Source organism: Nerophis lumbriciformis, linkage group LG13, assembly GCF_033978685.3.
Source record: "Nerophis lumbriciformis linkage group LG13, RoL_Nlum_v2.1, whole genome shotgun sequence".
NCBI lineage: Eukaryota > Metazoa > Chordata > Actinopteri > Syngnathiformes > Syngnathidae > Nerophis > Nerophis lumbriciformis.
Window position 1 is genome coordinate 12934032 of NC_084560.2, and position 19708 is coordinate 12953739.

At 30.2% G+C, this 19708-nt stretch overlaps 1 protein-coding gene across 1 annotated transcript in view; it reads right to left on the bottom strand.

Annotated features, from left to right (window-relative positions):
* The window catches only part of lrp2a (low density lipoprotein receptor-related protein 2a), a 161955-nt gene that overhangs the window by 2475 nt on the left and 139772 nt on the right, over positions 1-19708 (bottom strand). The window contains exons 73-76 of the mRNA XM_061971676.1: positions 19579-19696; positions 19381-19501; positions 6257-6349; positions 3062-3181 (exon numbers count right to left, since the gene is read on the bottom strand). Coding sequence (XP_061827660.1) covers positions 3062-3181; positions 6257-6349; positions 19381-19501; positions 19579-19696 — 452 coding nt within the window. The remainder of the gene's footprint in view (positions 1-3061; positions 3182-6256; positions 6350-19380; positions 19502-19578; positions 19697-19708) is intronic.

The following is a 19708-nucleotide window of genomic DNA, read 5'->3' on the forward strand; positions in this document are numbered from 1 at the left end:
CTTGGTAGCACAAGATTGCATCTCTTAAATTAGATGATTTAGCATGTCTTTCTTGAATTAATATGCAGAAAATATGCTGCTCATCAGAACGGCCACAATACTTGGAAGAGAAAATGCTCATTTGATCATTTAGCACACACAGTGGGATCTATCAAGACTGAAATTGTTCTGCGGCCGCTGTTTTGTGTCTTCAGTACCTCTATAAAGGACGTGCAAACTGGCAGTTGCAGAGAATTGGCTGTGAGAAAGGAGGCGATAGTCCATATTTGGACTGTCAAAAATAAACAGTCTATTCAGCAATATCATTTTATGATTTTATAGCTCCTGGATGAATTAAGGGGTTGTTTGACACAAATTCAATTGATGCATTTTGAGGTCTGTTGGCATTTTTCTTTATTGACATTCATTTTTTTTTACAGACTACACGGGGCCTGATTTACTAAGATCCAAATAACAGGTGTTAAATAGTGTGCCAACTATTAAATTGTGTGTGATCTACTAAGAAGTGAAGTGAATTATATTTATATAGCGCTTTTCTCTAGTGACTCAAAGCGCTTTACATAGCGAAACACAATATCTAAGTTACATTTAAAGCAATGTGGGTGGCAATGGGAGCAGGTGGGTAAAGTGTCTTGCCCAAGGACACAACAGCAGTGACTAAGATGGCGGAAGCGGGGATCGAACCTGCAACCCTCAAGTTGCTGGCACGGCTGCTCTACCAACCGAGCTATACTGCCCCACAAGACTGTGTGTAAAATTGATAACAGGTGCAGACCACCTTATTTAAATAAGGTTTTTGTGTGCACTCCTGGCATTATGTTTACATGCACTATGTTCTCCCATTGAAAATGTGTGGTGCAATATGAAGGCTAAAATATCAGAAGGGAGACTGTTGAACAACTTAAGCTGTACATCAAGCAAGAATGGGAAAGAATTCCACTTCAAAAATGTGTCTCCTCAGTTCCCAAACCTACAGGTAAAAGCCAGTAAATTAGAATATTTTGAAAAACTTTATTTATTTCAGTAATTGCATTCAAAAGGTGTAACTTGTACATTATATTTATTCATTGCACACAGACCGATGCATTCAAATGTTTATTTCATTTAATTTTGATTTGAAGTGGCAACAAATGAAAATCCAAAATTCCGTGTGTCACAAAATTAGAATATTACTTAAGGCTAATACAAAAAAGGGATTTTTAGAAATGTTGGCCTACTGAAAAGTATGAAAATGAAAAATATGAGCATGTACAATACTCAATACTTGGTTGGAGCTCCTTTTGCCTCAATTACTGCGTTAATGCGGCGTGGCATGGAGTCGATGAGTTTCTGGCACTGCTCAGGTGTTATGAGAGCCCAGGTTGCTCTGATAGTGGCCTTCAACTCTTCTGCGTTTTTGGGTCTGGCATTCTGCATCTTCCTTTTCACAATACCCCACAGATTTTCTATGGGGCTAAGGTCAGGGGAGTTGGCGGGCCAATTTAGAACAGAAATACCATGGTCCGTAAACCAGGCACGGGTAGATTTTGCGCTGTGTGCAGGCGCCAAGTCCTGTTGGAACTTGAAATCTCCATCTCCATAGAGCAGGTCAGCAGCAGGAAGCATGAAGTGCTCTAAAACTTGCTGGTAGACGGCTGCGTTGACCCTGGATCTCAGGAAACAGAGTGGACCGACACCAGCAGATGACATGGCACCCCAAACCATCACTGATGGTGGAAACTTTACACTAGACTTCAGGCAACATGGATCCTGTGCCTCTCCTGTCTTCCTCCAGACTCTGGGACCTCGATTTCCAAAGGAAATGCAAAATTTGCTTTCGTCAGAAAACATGACTTTGGACCACTCAGCAGCAGTCCAGCTGGTGTCGGTCCACTCTGTTTCCTGAGATCCAGGGTCAACGCAGCAGTCTACCAGCAAGTTTTAGAGCACTTCATGCTTCCTGCTGCTGACCTGCTCTATGGAGATGGAGATTTCAAGTTCCAACAGGACTTGGCGCCTGCACACAGCGCAAAATCTACCCGTGCCTGGTTTACGGACCATGGTATTTCTGTTCTAAATTGGCCCGCCAACTCCCCTGACCTTAGCCCCATAGAAAATCTGTGGGGTATTGTGAAAAGGAAGATGCAGAATGCCAGACCCAAAAACGCAGAAGAGTTGAAGGCCACTATCAGAGCAACCTGGGCTCTCATAACACCTGAGCAGTGCCAGAAACTCATCGACTCCATGCCACGCCGCATTAACGCAGTAATTGAGGCAAAAGGAGCTCCAACCAAGTATTGAGTATTGTACATGCTCATATTTTTCATTTTCATACTTTTCAGTTGGCCAACATTTCTAAAAATCCCTTTTTTGTATTAGCCTTAAGTAATATTCTAATTTTGTGACACACGGAATTTTGGATTTTCATTTGTTGCCACTTCAAATCATCAAAATTAAATGAAATAAACATTTGAATGCATCAGTCTGTGTGCAATGAATAAATATAATGTACAAGTTACACCTTTTGAATGCAATTACTGAAATAAATCAAGTTTTTCAAAATATTCTAATTTACTGGCTTTTACCTGTATACTGAGTGTTGTTAAAAGGAAAGGCCATGTAACACAGTGGTAAAAATGCCTTTTTTTGCAATGTGTTGCTGCCATTCAATTCTAAGTTCATGATTATTTGCACAAAAAATAACAACGTTTCTCAGTGTGAACATGAAATATCTTGTCTTTGCAGTCTATTCAATTGAATATAAGTTGAAAAGGATTTGCAAATCATTGTATTCTCTTTTTATTTACCATTTACACAACGTGACAACTTCACTGCTTTTGGCTTTTGTACTTAATAGCATTTGGAAATTAGTTAAAATCAAGTTGTGGACTCAAAGTGTAAAGAAGAAGAAACAATAATAAACATATTCATTGAGAATATTTGAATCGTCGACTAATTAAAACAAATAATTTGCTGACTAGTGCACTTCACTTTGCAGCAGCGTCCCTAGAGAACATGTTGCTGAAATATTAAAAGGCAAATAGTAACTTTTAATATACACTAAGAAAAATAAAAGACTCACCTCAACTGGTTTTGGTGTGACAGACGACGTATTGACAAGAACCTCGCTGTGTTCTGCACGATACACCGGGTTGACAAAATTGTTTTGTACCGGCGGCTCACCACTCAAATGAACTGTCATCTGTTTGTGGAGAAAAAAGCCAAATGAGTTGTGTACTAAATATCCTTCCTAGTCTGTTTAAAGGGTTTCTGAAAAAATATCCAATCTTGGTTCATTGTGTATTACTTGAGTATTGGTGCCTGCTTTTGGAATAATCTAGAACAGTGGTCCCCAACCTTTTTGTAACTGCGGACCGGTCAACGCTTGAAAATTTGTCCCACGGACCGGTGGGGGGTATGGTATTTTATTTTTTTATTTTTTTTAATACAATCATGTGTGCTTACGGACTGTATGCCTGCAGACTGTATTGATATATATTGATATATAATGTAGGAACCAGAATATTAATAACAGAAAGAAACAACCCTTTTGTGTGAATGGGGGAGGAAGGTTTTTTGGGTTGGTGCACTAATTGTAAGTGTATCTTGTGTTTTTTATGTTGATTTAATAAAAAAAAAAAGTATATATTTTTTTTATTTCTTGTGCGGCTCGCTACCAATCGAACCACGGACCGGTACCGGGACCATTGATCTAGAAGACAGGTGTAAAACAGTGTCACATCATTTTCTATGGCCTGAAATAATATGTGTCAATAAAGTACTTTATCTTTCCGTCCATCTCCATTTTGACATGTCACATCTTTTAAACTTTAAAACTGCACAACATTTTATATTATTATACATACCAAACATTTTTGTTGTGAAAACTAAAATAAAGACTTAAAAATCTGCTTGACCGATGATTTCAAAGCAAGTTACCAAGCAAATTGTACACTCTAAAAATAACTAGACATTTTACAGTAAAACAAAAAAAAAATGTCAGCTTAGTTGCCAGAATTTGAGCCATTTGGAGTAATATGCAGTAAAAAACACTGTCAATTGTACGGTAACATTATTAGGACTCAGCTGCCAGATATTTTTTTACAGCGTATATAAAAAAAAATCTAACAATGTAACAATATCATGTAAGATACATGGGGGGTGGTGGGGGGGGGGGGGGGGGGGAGAGTTGGTGCTGCAAAGGGTTCTGGGTATTTGTTCTGTTGTGTTTATGTTGTGTTACGGTGTGGATGTTCTCCCGAAATTTGTTTGTCATTGTTGTTTGGTGTGGATTCACAGTGTGACGTATATTTCTAACAGTGTTAAAGTTGTTTTTTACGGGCACCCTCAGTGTAACCTGTATCGCTGTTGATCAAGTATGCATTGCATTCACGTGTGTGTGCGTACAGAAGCCGCACATATCTTGTAACTGGGCCGGCACGTTGTTAGAATGGATGAAAAGCGGACGTGACAACAGCTCGTAGAAGACGTTAAATTAAGGCAGTGCCTTTAAGGCACGCCCCCAAGACTGTGGTCCCCAACAACCGGACCGCGGCCCGGTACCAGTCTGCGGACCGATTGGTACCGGGCCGAACAAGAAAAAAAACAAAAAAAAAACTTTTATTTTTTTTATTAAATCAACTTAAAAAACACAAAATATACATTATATATCAATATAGATCAATACAGCCTGCAGGGATACAGTCCGTAAGCACACATGATTGTATTTCTTTATGAAAAAAAAAAAAATAATACGATCCCCAGCTACAAAAAGGTTGGGGACCACTGGACTACGAGATATAATGACTGATGAACACCTTGGTTGGATAATGAAGGTTGCTTCAGCTCAAAGCCTGAGCCGACATTAATGAACTAGCATCCAAGAAAAGATGGCAGATATCTGGCTTGGGCACATCAGATTAGATCAGTGTGTTGCAAACTGAGCAGTTTAAAGTCCTGAATGGTTGGTTTATTCATTGTTATTTTATTTTCAAATTTATTAGCCTGTGGAAAAATTTAATGTTGATATTTACCTCAGAAGGCTGCAAATAGAAAAGAGGCATTCAATTTTTATTTAAATTGTATTTGATATGCCATTGATATTTTTTAATTATTATTATTATTAGTATTTGAAACTGGATTTTGAATGTCACTATAAAGTTATATAAGCCTTGCTTGTTCAATATTCAATGCAAAACTTGTTTGGATCCCTATTAAAAGGTTAATTTGTTCAACCTTGGCCCGCGGCTTTGTTCAGTTTTAAATTTTGGCCCACTCTGTATTTTGTGTTTGACACCCCTCGACTAGATAAACATCTTTATAGTCAAATATGTTGCTACATCATGTAACACAGGGGTGTCAATCAGGTGTCAAACAGGTTTTATCTGGCCCGCATGATGAGTTTGCCAAGTTTTAAAAGAAACTGCTGTTCTAAATGTGTCCACTAGATGTCACAATAGCAATTCTGTTAGGCAAGCAAGAGGTACACAGTAAAGGGTGACTGTGGCTCCTCCTCCTCCTCAACCCAAATGAAACTTAAAACCTGACGTTCTGCTTGGAACACTGCTTGGTTATTTATGTCTCTGTCAAAAGCGAGAAAACTGAACTCTTGAATAGTTTTGTTCTCCGTTTCTTACGGTTTGTTGAGTTAGCACTGGATTGATACGTGGACATGACAGAGGAGGTATTTGATACCTAGAAGAGTTCACATGTTGTGTTTTTTGGTCAATCCCAGAAAGACTGTGACTTCAAGTTAAACCTGGCTTTGTACACACACTGAGACCAAGTCTAAGCTCTTTGTGTTTTTGAAGCTGCAGCAATTTCTTCAGAATTGTCAAGAAACTTGAAGTGTTTTGTCCAGAGGATTATTTGTGATTTGTACATTTTCATTATTGTGCTTGTTCTATTTTTGGCCAAAGTAAAACAAAGAAAACAACCTGGAGTTGTTTTTATTTTTAAGTTATCATGCCATGATTTTACCATTAGAGCCCACTTGGGAGTAGATGTTCGTCCATGTGGCCCCTGACCTCAAATGACTTTGACAGCCCTAATGTAACATATCTTATCTTGCAGAAAATCATGTTTGGAGAGTTTGACATGTAAACATGTACACATGTGAACATGCTGGGAGTGTGTGGTGAGACAATAGTGAGTGTAAGTGTACCTGGGAGTGTGTGGTGAGACAATAGCGAGTGTAAGTGTACCTGGGAATGTGTGGTGAGACAGTAGTGAGTGTAAGTGTACCTGGGAGTGTGTGTTGAGACAGTAGTAGGTGTACCTGTGAGGCGTGAATGACAGCAGGTGTGTTGGCGTATAACGGGTTCTCGAAAGTGACAGGATGTCTGGCAGCTTCCATGGCGAAGTTATCATCCTACCAAGACATTGTTTAATAACACAAACCTGCAGTGACACATTTTGTCCTCATGTTTCCTCGTGTGAGGAACACGACAGCGCTCTCTGCTGGCAGTCTACATAACTGCAGGTTGCAGCTGTGCAATCTTAAAGGGGACGTGCACTTCTGGGGGGAATGTAGCTTATTATTCACTATACTTATGTGAGACAAGAATATATATATATATATATATATATATATATATATATATATATACACATTCTTTTTTTATGCATTCTAACCCGTAAAAAAACGCTAACAAAAGTCAGCTAACAATGGAGCCAATGGGAGTTGCGCTTTTCTGGCTCTAAAAACATCCAAAATAATCCATCATTTTATATACACACTGTAATTATATATGTAACGTAGGAACATGAGTATATATGTAACGTAGTAACATGAGTATATATGTAACGTAGTAACATAAGTATATATGTAACGTAGTAACATAAGTATATATGTAACATAGTAAAATAAGTATATATGTAACGTAGTAACATAAGTACACATGTAACGTAGTAACATTAGTATATATGTAACCAGAGGTGGGTAGAGTAGCCAGAAATTGTACTCAAGAGTAATGAGTAGTCACCCAAATATTTACTTGAGTAAAAGTATGTTGTGAAAAAACTACTCAAGTACTGAGTAACTGATGAGTAACATTTATATATATATATATATATATATATATATATATATATACACATAAATTGATATATACAGTATATCATTTATATTTATTTAGTTTGCCGTTTTTGTTTACATGTTAAAGGTGTTTTAATGAATATACATGCATGTTTAACATACGGATTCCTTTCTTTCATGAAGACAAGAATATAAGTTGGTGTGTTACCTGATTCTGATGACTTGCATTGATTGTAATCAGACAGTAGTGCTGGTAACGTCCACGTTTTCAAATGGAGGAGAAGAAAAGTTCCTCCTTTCTGTCTAATACCACATGAAAGTGGTTGGTTTTTGGCATTTTATTTGTCCAGCTTCCATATTCGTTTTCACACACTTTACAAGAAATACATTGGCGGCAAATTCCGTAGCTTGCTAGCTTGTTTGCGCTGGCTTTCGGAGACTCTTATTTTGTAAGTGCAGGCGTGATGGAGCGGCACTTTTATTGTGAAGACAGGAACTGTGCAGTCAGTCTTTAGGCTTTTGACGGGATGTACGGTTGAAATAAAAACGTGTCTTTTTTCCTTCACACTTTTGATTGATTGATTGAAACTTGTATTAGTAGTACAGTACAGTACTTATTCCGTACAATTGACCACTAAATGGTAACACCCCAATAAGTTTTTCAACTTGTTTAAGTCAGGTCATGTGACCGCCTGGCTCTGTTTGATTGGTCCAACGTCACCAGTGACTGCATTTGATTGGTGGAACGGAGTCAAACGTCACTAGTGACTGCATTTTATTGGTGGAACGGAGTGAAACGTCACCAGTAAGGCAGGCACATTGAAAGTCTGTCTGACAGACCAAAACAAACAAAGCGTGCATTAACCGATCGATAAAAATTAGTAGCGAGTAGCGAGCTGAATGTAGATAAAAGTAGCGGAGTAAAAGTAGCGTTTCTTCTCTATAAATATACTCAAGTAAAAGTAAAAGTAAGTTGCATTAAAACTACTCTTAGAAGTACAATTTATCCCAAAAGTTACTCAAGTAGATGTAACGGAGTAAATGTAGCGCGTTACTACCCACCTCTGTATGTAACATAGTAACACAAGTATATGTGTAACGTAGTAACATAAGTATATATGCAATGTAGTAACATAAGTATATATGTAACGTAGTAAAATACTATAAGTATATATGTAACGTAGTAAAAGAAGTATATATGTAACGTAGTAACATACTGTAAGTATATATGTAACGTAGTAACATACTGTAAATATATATGTAACGTAGTAACATTAGTATACATGTAACGTAGTAACATAAGTATGTATGTAATGTAGTAACGCAAGTATATATGTAACGTAGTAAAATAAGTATATATGTAACGTAGTAACATAAGTATATGTGTAACGTAGTAACATTAGTATATATGTAACGTAGTAACATAAGTATATATGTAATGTAGTAAAATAAGTATATATATAATGTAATAAAATAAGTATATATGTAACATAGTAACATAAGTATATATGTAACGTAGTAACATAAGTATATATGTAACGTAGTAAAATAAGTATATATGTAACGTAGTAACACAAGTATATATGTAACTTAGTAAGATAAGTATATATGTAATGTAGTAACATAAGTATATATGTAACGTAGTAAAATACTATAAGTATATATGTAACGTAGTAAAATAAGTATATATGTAACGTAGTAACACAAGTATATATGTAACGTAGTAACATAAGTATATATGCAATGTAGTAACAAGTATATATGTAACGTAGTAAAATACTATAAGTATATATGTAACGTAGTAAAAGAAGTATATATGTAACGTAGTAACATACTGTAAGTATATATGTAACGTAGTAACATACTGTAAATATATATGTAACGTAGTAACATTAGTATACATGTAACGTAGTAACATAAGTATATATGTAATGTAGTAATATATGTATGTAATGTAGTAACGCAAGTATATATGTAACGTAGTAAAATAAGTATATATGTAACGTAGTAAAATAAGTATATATGTAACGTAGTAACATAAGTATATGTGTAACGTAGTAACATTAGTATATATGTAACGTAGTAACATAAGTATATATGTAACGTAGTAACATAAGTATATATGTAATGTAGTAAAATAAGTATATATATAATGTAATAAAATAAGTATACATGTAACATAGTAACATAAGTATATATGTAACGTAGTAACATAAGTATATATGTAACGTAGTAAAATAAGTATATATGTAACATAGTAACACAAGTATATATGTAACTTAGTAAGATAAGTATATATGTAATGTAGTAACATAAGTATAAATGTAACGTAGTAAAATAAGTATATATGTAACGTAGTAAAATAAGTATATATGTAACGTAGAAACATACTGTAAGTATATATGTAACGTAGTAACATTAGTATACATGTAACGTAGTAAAAAAAAGTATATACAGTATGTAACGTAGTAACATAAGTATATGTGTAACATAGTAACATTAATATATATGTAACGTAGTAACATAAATATATATGTAACGTAGTAACATAAGTATATATGTAATGTAGTAACATAAGTATATATGTAACATAGTAACATAAGTATATATGTAATGTAGTAACATAAGTATATAGATAACGTAGTAACATAAGTATATATGTAACGTAGTAATATAAGTATATATGTAACGTAGTAACATAAGTATATAAGTAACGTAGTAACATAAGTACATATGTAACGTAGTAACATAAGTATATATGTAACGTAGTAACAAGTATATATGTAACATAGTAACATAAGTATATATGTAACATAGTAACATAAGTATATATGTAATGTAGTAACATAAGTATATAGGTAACGTAGTAACATAAGTATATATGTAAGGTAGTAACAAGTATATATGTAACGTAGTAAAATAAGTATATATGTAACGTAGTAACACAAGTATATATGTAACTTAGTAAGATAAGTATATATGTAATGTAGTAACATAAGTATAAATGTAACGTAGTAAAATAAGTATATATGTAACGTAGTAAAATAAGTATATATGTAACGTAGAAACATACTGTAAGTATATATGTAACGTAGTAACATTAGTATACATGTAACGTAGTAAAAAAAAGTATATACAGTATGTAACGTAGTAACATAAGTATATGTGTAACATAGTAACATTAATATATATGTAACGTAGTAACATAAATATATATGTAACGTAGTAACATAAGTATATATGTAACGTAGTAATATAAGTATATATGTAACGTAGTAACATAAGTATATAAGTAACGTAGTAACATAAGTACATATGTAACGTAGTAACATAAGTATATATGTAACGTAGTAACATAAGTATATATGTAACGTAGTAACATAAGTATATATGTAACATAGTAACATAAGTATATATGTAACATAGTAACATAAGTATATATGTAATGTAGTAACATAAGTATATAGGTAACGTAGTAACATAAGTATATATGTAACGTAGTAATATAAGTATATATGTAACGTAGTAACATAAGTATATATGTAACGTAGTAATATAAGTATATATGTAACATAGTAAAATAAGTATATATGTAACGTAGTAACATAAGTATATATGTAACGTAGTAACATTAGTATATATGTAACATAGTAACATTAGTATATATGTATTGTAGTAACATAAGTATATATGTAACGTAGTAACAAGTTTATATGTAACGTAGTAACATAAGTATATATGTAACATAGTAACATAAGTATATATGTAACATAGTAACATAAGTATATATGTAACATAGTAACATAAGTATATAGGTAACGTAGTAACATAAGTATATATGTAATGTAGTAACATAAGTATATATGTATGTAACATAGTAAAATAAGTATATATGTAACGTAGTAAAATAAGTATATATGTAACGTAGTAACATAAGTATATATGTAATGTAGTAACATAAGTAAAAATGTAACCAGTAATACAAGTATATATGTAATGTAGTAACATAATAAGTATACATGCAACGTAGTAACATAAGTATATATGTAATGTAGTAACATAAGTATATATGTAACGTAGGAATATTAGTACATATGTAACGTAGTAACATAAGTATATATGCAACGTAGTAACATAAGTATATATGTAATTTAGTAACATAATTATATATGTAACATAGAAACATAAGTATATATGTAACGTAGTAACATAAGTATATATGTAATGTAGTAACATAAGTATATATGTAATGTAATAACATAAGTATATATGCAATGTAGTAACATAAATATATATGTAATGTAGTAACATAAGTATATATGCAACGTAGTAACAAGTATATATGTAACGTAGTAACATGAGTGTATGTGTAATGTAGTAACATAAGTATATATGTAACGTAGTAACATAAATATATATGTAATGTAGTAACATAAGTATATATATAACATAGTAATATTAGTATATATGTAACGTAGTAACATAAGTATATATGTAATGTAGTAACATAAGTATATATGTAATGTAGTAAAATAAGTATATATATAATGTAATAAAATAAGTATACATGTAACATAGTAACATAAGTATATATGTAACGTAGTAACATAAGTATATATGTAACGTAGTAAAATAAGTATATATGTAACGTAGTAACACAAGTATATATGTAACTCAGTAAGATAAGTATATATGTAATGTAGTAACATAAGTATAAATGTAACGTAGTAAAATAAGTATATATGTAACGTAGTAAAATAAGTATATATGTAACGTAGAAACATACTGTAAGTATATATGTAACGTAGTAACATTAGTATACATGTAACGTAGTAAAAAAAAGTATATACAGTATGTAACGTAGTAACATAAGTATATGTGTAACATAGTAACATTAATATACATGTAACATAGTAACATAAATATATATGTAACGTAGTAACATAAGTATATATGTAACGTAGTAATATAAGTATATATGTAACGTAGTAACATAAGTATATAAGTAACGTAGTAACATAAGTATATATGTAACGTAGTAACATAAGTATATATGTAACGTAGTAACATAAGTATATATGTAACATAGTAACATAAGTATATATGTAACATAGTAACATAAGTATATATGTAACATAGTAACAAGTATATATGTAATGTAGTAACATAAGTATATATGTAACATAGTAACATAAGTATATATGTAACGTAGTAACATGAGTGTATGTGTAATGTAGTAACATAAGTATATATGTAACGTAGTAACATAAATATATATGTAATGTAGTAACATAAGTATATATATAACATAGTAATATTAGTATATATGTAACGTAGTAACATAAGTATATATGTAATGTAGTAACATAAGTATATATGTAATGTAGTAAAATAAGTATATATATAATGTAATAAATAAGTATACATGTAACATAGTAACATAAGTATATATGTAACGTAGTAACATAAGTATATATGTAACGTAGTAAAATAAGTATATATGTAACGTAGTAACACAAGTATATATGTAACTTAGTAAGATAAGTATATATGTAATGTAGTAACATAAGTATAAATGTAACGTAGTAAAATAAGTATATATGTAACGTAGTAAAATAAGTATATATGTAACGTAGTAACATTAGTATACATGTAACGTAGTAAAAAAAAAAGTATATACAGTATGTAACGTAGTAACATAAGTATATGTGTAACATAGTAACATTAATATATATGTAACGTAGTAACATAAATATATATGTAACGTAGTAACATAAGTATATATGTAATGTAGTAACATAAGTATATATGTAACATAGTAACATAAGTATATATGTAATGTAGTAACATAAGTATATAGATAACGTAGTAACATAAGTATATATGTAACGTAGTAATATAAGTATATATGTAACGTAGTAACATAAGTATATAAGTAACGTAGTAACATAAGTACATATGTAACGTAGTAACATAAGTATATATGTAACGTAGTAACAAGTATATATGCAACGTAGTAACATAAGTATATATGTAACATAGTAACATAAGTATATATGTAACATAGTAACATAAGTATATATGTAATGTAGTAACATAAGTATATAGGTAACGTAGTAACATAAGTATATATGTAACATAGTAACATAAGTATATATGTAACGTAGTAAAATAAGTATATATGTAACGTAGTAACACAAGTATATATGTAACTTAGTAAGATAAGTATATATGTAATGTAGTAACATAAGTATAAATGTAACGTAGTAAAATAAGTATATATGTAACGTAGTAAAATAAGTATATATGTAACGTAGAAACATACTGTAAGTATATATGTAACGTAGTAACATTAGTATACATGTAACGTAGTAAAAAAAGTATATACAGTATGTAACGTAGTAACATAAGTATATGTGTAACATAGTAACATTAATATATATGTAACGTAGTAACATAAATATATATGTAACGTAGTAACATAAGTATATATGTAACGTAGTAATATAAGTATATATGTAACGTAGTAACATAAGTATATAAGTAACGTAGTAACATAAGCACATATGTAACGTAGTAACATAAGTATATATGTAACGTAGTAACATAAGTATATATGTAACGTAGTAACATAAGTATATATGTAACATAGTAACATAAGTATATATGTAACATAGTAACATAAGTATATATGTAATGTAGTAACATAAGTATATAGGTAACGTAGTAACATAAGTATATATGTAACGCAGTAATATAAGTATATATGTAACGTAGTAACATAAGTATATATGTAACGTAGTAATATAAGTATATATGTAACATAGTAAAATAAGTATATATGTAACGTAGTAACATAAGTATATATGTAACGTAGTAACATTAGTATATATGTAACATAGTAACATTAGTATATATGTATTGTAGTAACATAAGTATATATGTAACGTAGTAACATAAGTATATATGTAACGTAGTAACATAAGTATATATGTAACGTAGTAACATAAGTATATATGTAACATAGTAACATAAGTATATATGTAACATAGTAACATAAGTATATATGTAACATAGTAACATAAGTATATAGGTAACGTAGTAACATAAGTATATATGTAATGTAGTAACATAAGTATATATGTAATGTAGTAACATAAGTATATACGTATGTAACATAGTAAAATAAGTATATATGTAACGTAGTAAAATAAGTATATATGTAACGTAGTAACATAAGTATATATGTAATGTAGTAACATAAGTAAAAATGTAACCAGTAATACAAGTATATATGTAATGTAGTAACATAATAAGTATATATGCAACGTAGTAACATAAGTATATATGTAATGTAGTAACATAAGTATATATGTAACGTAGGAATATTAGTACATATGTAACGTAGTAACATAAGTATATATGTAACGTAGTAACATAAGTATATATGTAATTTAGTAACATAATTATATATGTAACATAGAAACATAAGTATATATGTAACGTAGTAACATAAGTATATATGTAATGTAATAACATAAGTATATATGTAATGTAATAACATAAGTATATATGCAATGTAGTAACATAAATATATATGTAATGTAGTAACATAAGTATATATGCAACGTAGTAACATAAGTATATATGTAACGTAGTAACATGAGTGTATGTGTAATGTAGTAACATAAGTATATATGTAACGTAGTAACATAAATATATATGCAACGTAGTAACATAAGTATATATATAACATAGTAATATTAGTATATATGTAACGTAGTAACATAAGTATATATGTAATGTAGTAACATAAGTATATATGTAATGTAGTAACATAAGTATATACGTATGTAACATAGTAAAATAAGTATATATATAACGTAGTAAAATAAGTATATATGTAACGTACTAACATAAGTATATATGTAACGTAGTAACATATTTATGTAACGTAGTAACATACGTATATATGTAACGTAGTAACATACATATATATGTAACGTAGTAAAATAAGTATATATGTAACGTAGTAAAATAGGTATACATGTAACGTAGTAAAATGAGTATATATGTAACGTAGTAACATAAGTATATATGTAACGTAGTAACAAGTATATATGTAACGTAGTAACATGAGTATATATGTAATGTAGTAACATAAGTATATATGTAATGTAGTAACATAAGTAAAAATGTAACCTAGTAACACAAGTATATATGTAACATAGTAACATAAGTATATATGTAATGTAGTAACATACGTATACATGTAACGTAGTAACATAAGTAACGTAGTAACACATATATATGTAACATAGTAAAATAAGTATATATATAACGTAGTAAAATAAGTATATATGTAACATAGTAACGTAAGTATATATGTAACGTAGTAACATAAGTATATATGTAACATAGTAACATAAGTATATATGTAATGTAGAAACATAAGTATATATGTAACGTAGTAAAATAAGTATAACATAAGTAGTATATATGTATATATATATGTAACGTAGTAAGTAACATAAGTATATATGTAATGTAGAAACATAAGTATATATGTAACGTAGTAAAATAAGTATAACATAAGTAGTATATATGTATATATATATGTAACGTAGTAACATAAGTATATGTGTAACGTAGTAAAATAAGTATATATGTAACGTAGTAACATAAGTATATATGTAACATAGTAACATAAGTATATGTGTAACGTAGTAACATAAGTATATATGTAATGTAGTAACATAAGTATATATGTAACGTAGTAAAATAAGTATAACATAAGTAGTATATATGTAATGTAGTAACATAAGTATATATGTAACGTAGTAACATTAGTATATATGTAACATAGTAACATAAGTATATATGTAATGTAGTCACATAAGTATATATGTAACGTAGTAACATGAGGGTATGTGTAATGTAGTAACATAAGTATATATGTAACGTAGTAACATAAGTATATATATAATGTAGTAACATAAGTATATATATAAAACGTAGTAATATTAGTATATATGTAACGTAGTAACATAAGTATATATGTAATGTAGTAACATAAGTATATATGTAATGTAGTAACATAAGTATATACGTATGTAACATAGTAAAATAAGTATATATGTAACGTAGTAAAATAAGTATATATGTAACGTAGTAACATAAGTACATATGTAATGTAGTAACATAAGTAAAAATGTAACCAGTAACACAAGTATATATGTTATGTAGTAACATAAGTATATATGCAACGTAGTAACATAAGTATATATGTAGTGTAGTAACATAAGCATATATGTAACGTAGTAATATTAATACATATGTAACGTAGTAACATAAGTATATATGTAACGTAGTAATATTAGTATATATGTAATTTAGTAACATAATTATATATGTAACATAGAAACATAAGTATATATGTAACGTAGTAACATAAGTATATATGTAATGTAGTAACATAAGTATATATGTAATGTAGTAACATAAGTATATATGCAATGTAGTAACATAAGTATATATGTAATGTAGTAACATAAGTATATATGCAACGTAGTAACATAAGTATATATGTAATGTAGTAACATAAGTATATATGTAATGTAGTAACATAAGTATATATAACATAGTAATATTAGTATATATGTAACGTAGTAACATAAGTATATATGTAATGTAGTAACATAAGTATATACGTAATGTAGTAACATAAGTATATACGTATGTAACATAGTAACATAAGTATATATGTAACGTAGTAAAATAAGTATATATGTAACGTAGTAAAATAAGTATATATGTAACGTAGTAACATAAGTATATATGTAACGTAGTAACATAAGTATATATGTAACGTAGTAACATAAGTATTTATGTAACGTAGTAACATAAGTATTTATGTAACGTAGTAACATACGTATATATGTAACGTAGTAACATACGTATATATGTAACGTAGTAAAATAAGTATATATGTAACGTAGTAAAATAGGTATACATGTAACGTAGTAAAATAAGTATATATGTAACGTAGTAACATAAGTATATATGTAGCATAGTAACAAGTATGTATGTAACGTAGTAACATGAGTATATATGTAATGTAGTAACATAAGTATATATGTAGTGTAGTAACATAAGTAAATATGTAACCTAGTAACACAAGTATATATGTAACATAGTAACATAAGTATATATGTAATGTAGTAACATACGTATATATGTAACGTAGTAACATAAGTATATATGTAACGTAGTAACATACGTATATATGTAACGTAGTAAAATAAGTATATAAATAACGTAGTAAAATAAGTATATATGTAACGTAGTAACATACGTATATATGTAACGTAGTAACATAAGTATATATGTAACGTAGTAACATACGTATATATGTAACGTAGTAAAATAAGTATATAAATAACGTAGTAAAATAAGTATATATGTAACGTAGTAACATAAGTATATATGTAACGTAGTAACATAAGTATATGTGTAACGTAGTAACATAAGTATATATGTAATGTAGTAACAAGTATATATGTAACGTAGTAAAATAAGTATAACATAAGTAGTATATATGTAATGTAGTAACATAAGTATATATGTAACGTAGTAACACAAGTATATATGTAACATAGTAACATAAGTATATATGTAATGTAGTAACATTTGTATATATGTAACGTAGTAACATAAGTATATATGTAATGTAGTAACATAAGTATATATGTAACGTAGTAACATAAGTATATATGTAATGTAGTAACATAAGTATATATGTAACGTAGTAATATTAGTATATATGTAACATAGTAACATAAGTATATATGTAATGTAGTAACATAAGTATATATGTAACGTAGTAACATAAGTATATATGCAACATAGTAACATAAGTATATATGTAACGTAGTAACATGAGTATATATGTAATGTAGTAACATACGTATATATGTAATGTAGTAACATTAGTAAAAATGTAACCTAGTAACACAAGTTTATATGTAACATAGTAACATAAGTATATATGTAACGTAGTAACATAAGTATATATGTAACGTAGTAACATAAGTTAATATGTAACGTAGTAACATAAGTATATATGTAATGTAGTAACATGCACATTCATAATAACATAATAACATGTAATATTGATGTATTTGACTCATTTTAAGCATATGTCAGTGGATTAATTGATTTTGACAACAAAGCAACTATCAACACTCATGACAGACTTCATGAGAAAAATCAAATACTATTTTGGGACAAATGATGATGCAGAAGTTTATATTTTGGAGCCTAAATATAAGAAGGATGAGCTACACAATTTGGAAGGTGTGTGCTTAACAGATCCAGTTTTAGTGAAACACTAAGCACCATGCAGCAGTATTGCTCAGTGCCAAACAAGATCTACAAACTATGAACATAATAAAACAAGATCTACAAACTATGAACATAATAAAACAAGATCTACAAACTATGAACATAATAAAACAAGATCTACAAACTATGAACATAATAAAACAATCACTGTTTGGATGTACAATTGCTCTCACTAGGATGTGGACTGATGGGATGTTCAGATCTTCCCATTCAGATTATAATCCTCATGCAGGTTTTAAACAAAAAGTGTTTTTCTCGCCATCTCCAGGTACGAGTTGGATGTCAAGGTTGACCAACTTCTCGGTTCACAAACATCCTTCTAGTAATGTAAATGGAGTAATGTGGGCGCTTAATTTTTTTAATGGGCTTTATGGGCACAATAGTGTACTCACATTAGCTGCATTGTTAGCCACCTCCTACTTCCCAAAAACAATTTGAAATGTGGACTCATCAGACCACAGAACACTTTTCCACTTTGCATCAGTCCATCTTAGATGAGCTCGGGCCCAGTGAAGCCGTTTCTGGGTGATAAATGGCTTTGGCTTTGCATAGTAGAGTTTTAACTTGCACTTACAGATGTGGCGACCAACTGTAGTTACTGACAGTAGTTTTCTGAACTGTTCCTGAGCCCATGTGGTGATATCCTTTACACACTGATGTCACTTTTTGATGCAGTACCACTTCAGGGGAAAAGTGTTTTTCTCACGTAATGTAAATGGAGTAATTTGGGAGTTTTATATATGTTTTTTAATAGGCTTTATGGGCGCAATAGTGTACTCACATTAGCTGCATTGTTAGCCATCTCCTACTTGCCATATATTACGAATTACAATGTATAAAAAAAGGAAAACATATGTGCAACATTTCCTTCAAATTGAATGGCAAATCTGTTTTTCCTCACTTTACGGCACAAATACAAATAAAATGCAGACCATCACCGACTTATTCACACATGAACTCACCATCTGCATGCTGGTGTCAATGAATGACACACCAATATGCGTTGGTCCGAGATCCACATTGTCACCAGAGTGAAAGGTCACCCCATTCCCCGTGTCACTGGACTTCACCAGACTGCTGAGGCTGGAGAAAAGCATGACGCTCATAAGATATTTTCTTCAGTGTGTGCAGCGAATACGACTGAATGAGCTGTGACATACCTGGGCAGCTTGGGCATGGAGGGGATGAAGGATCCGGTCCGTTTGTAGTTGAGGAAGACTCCAACTACCAGAGCTCCAGTAATGATGACCATGATGACTGCCAGTAGAACTGCCACAGCTCCAGACAGGA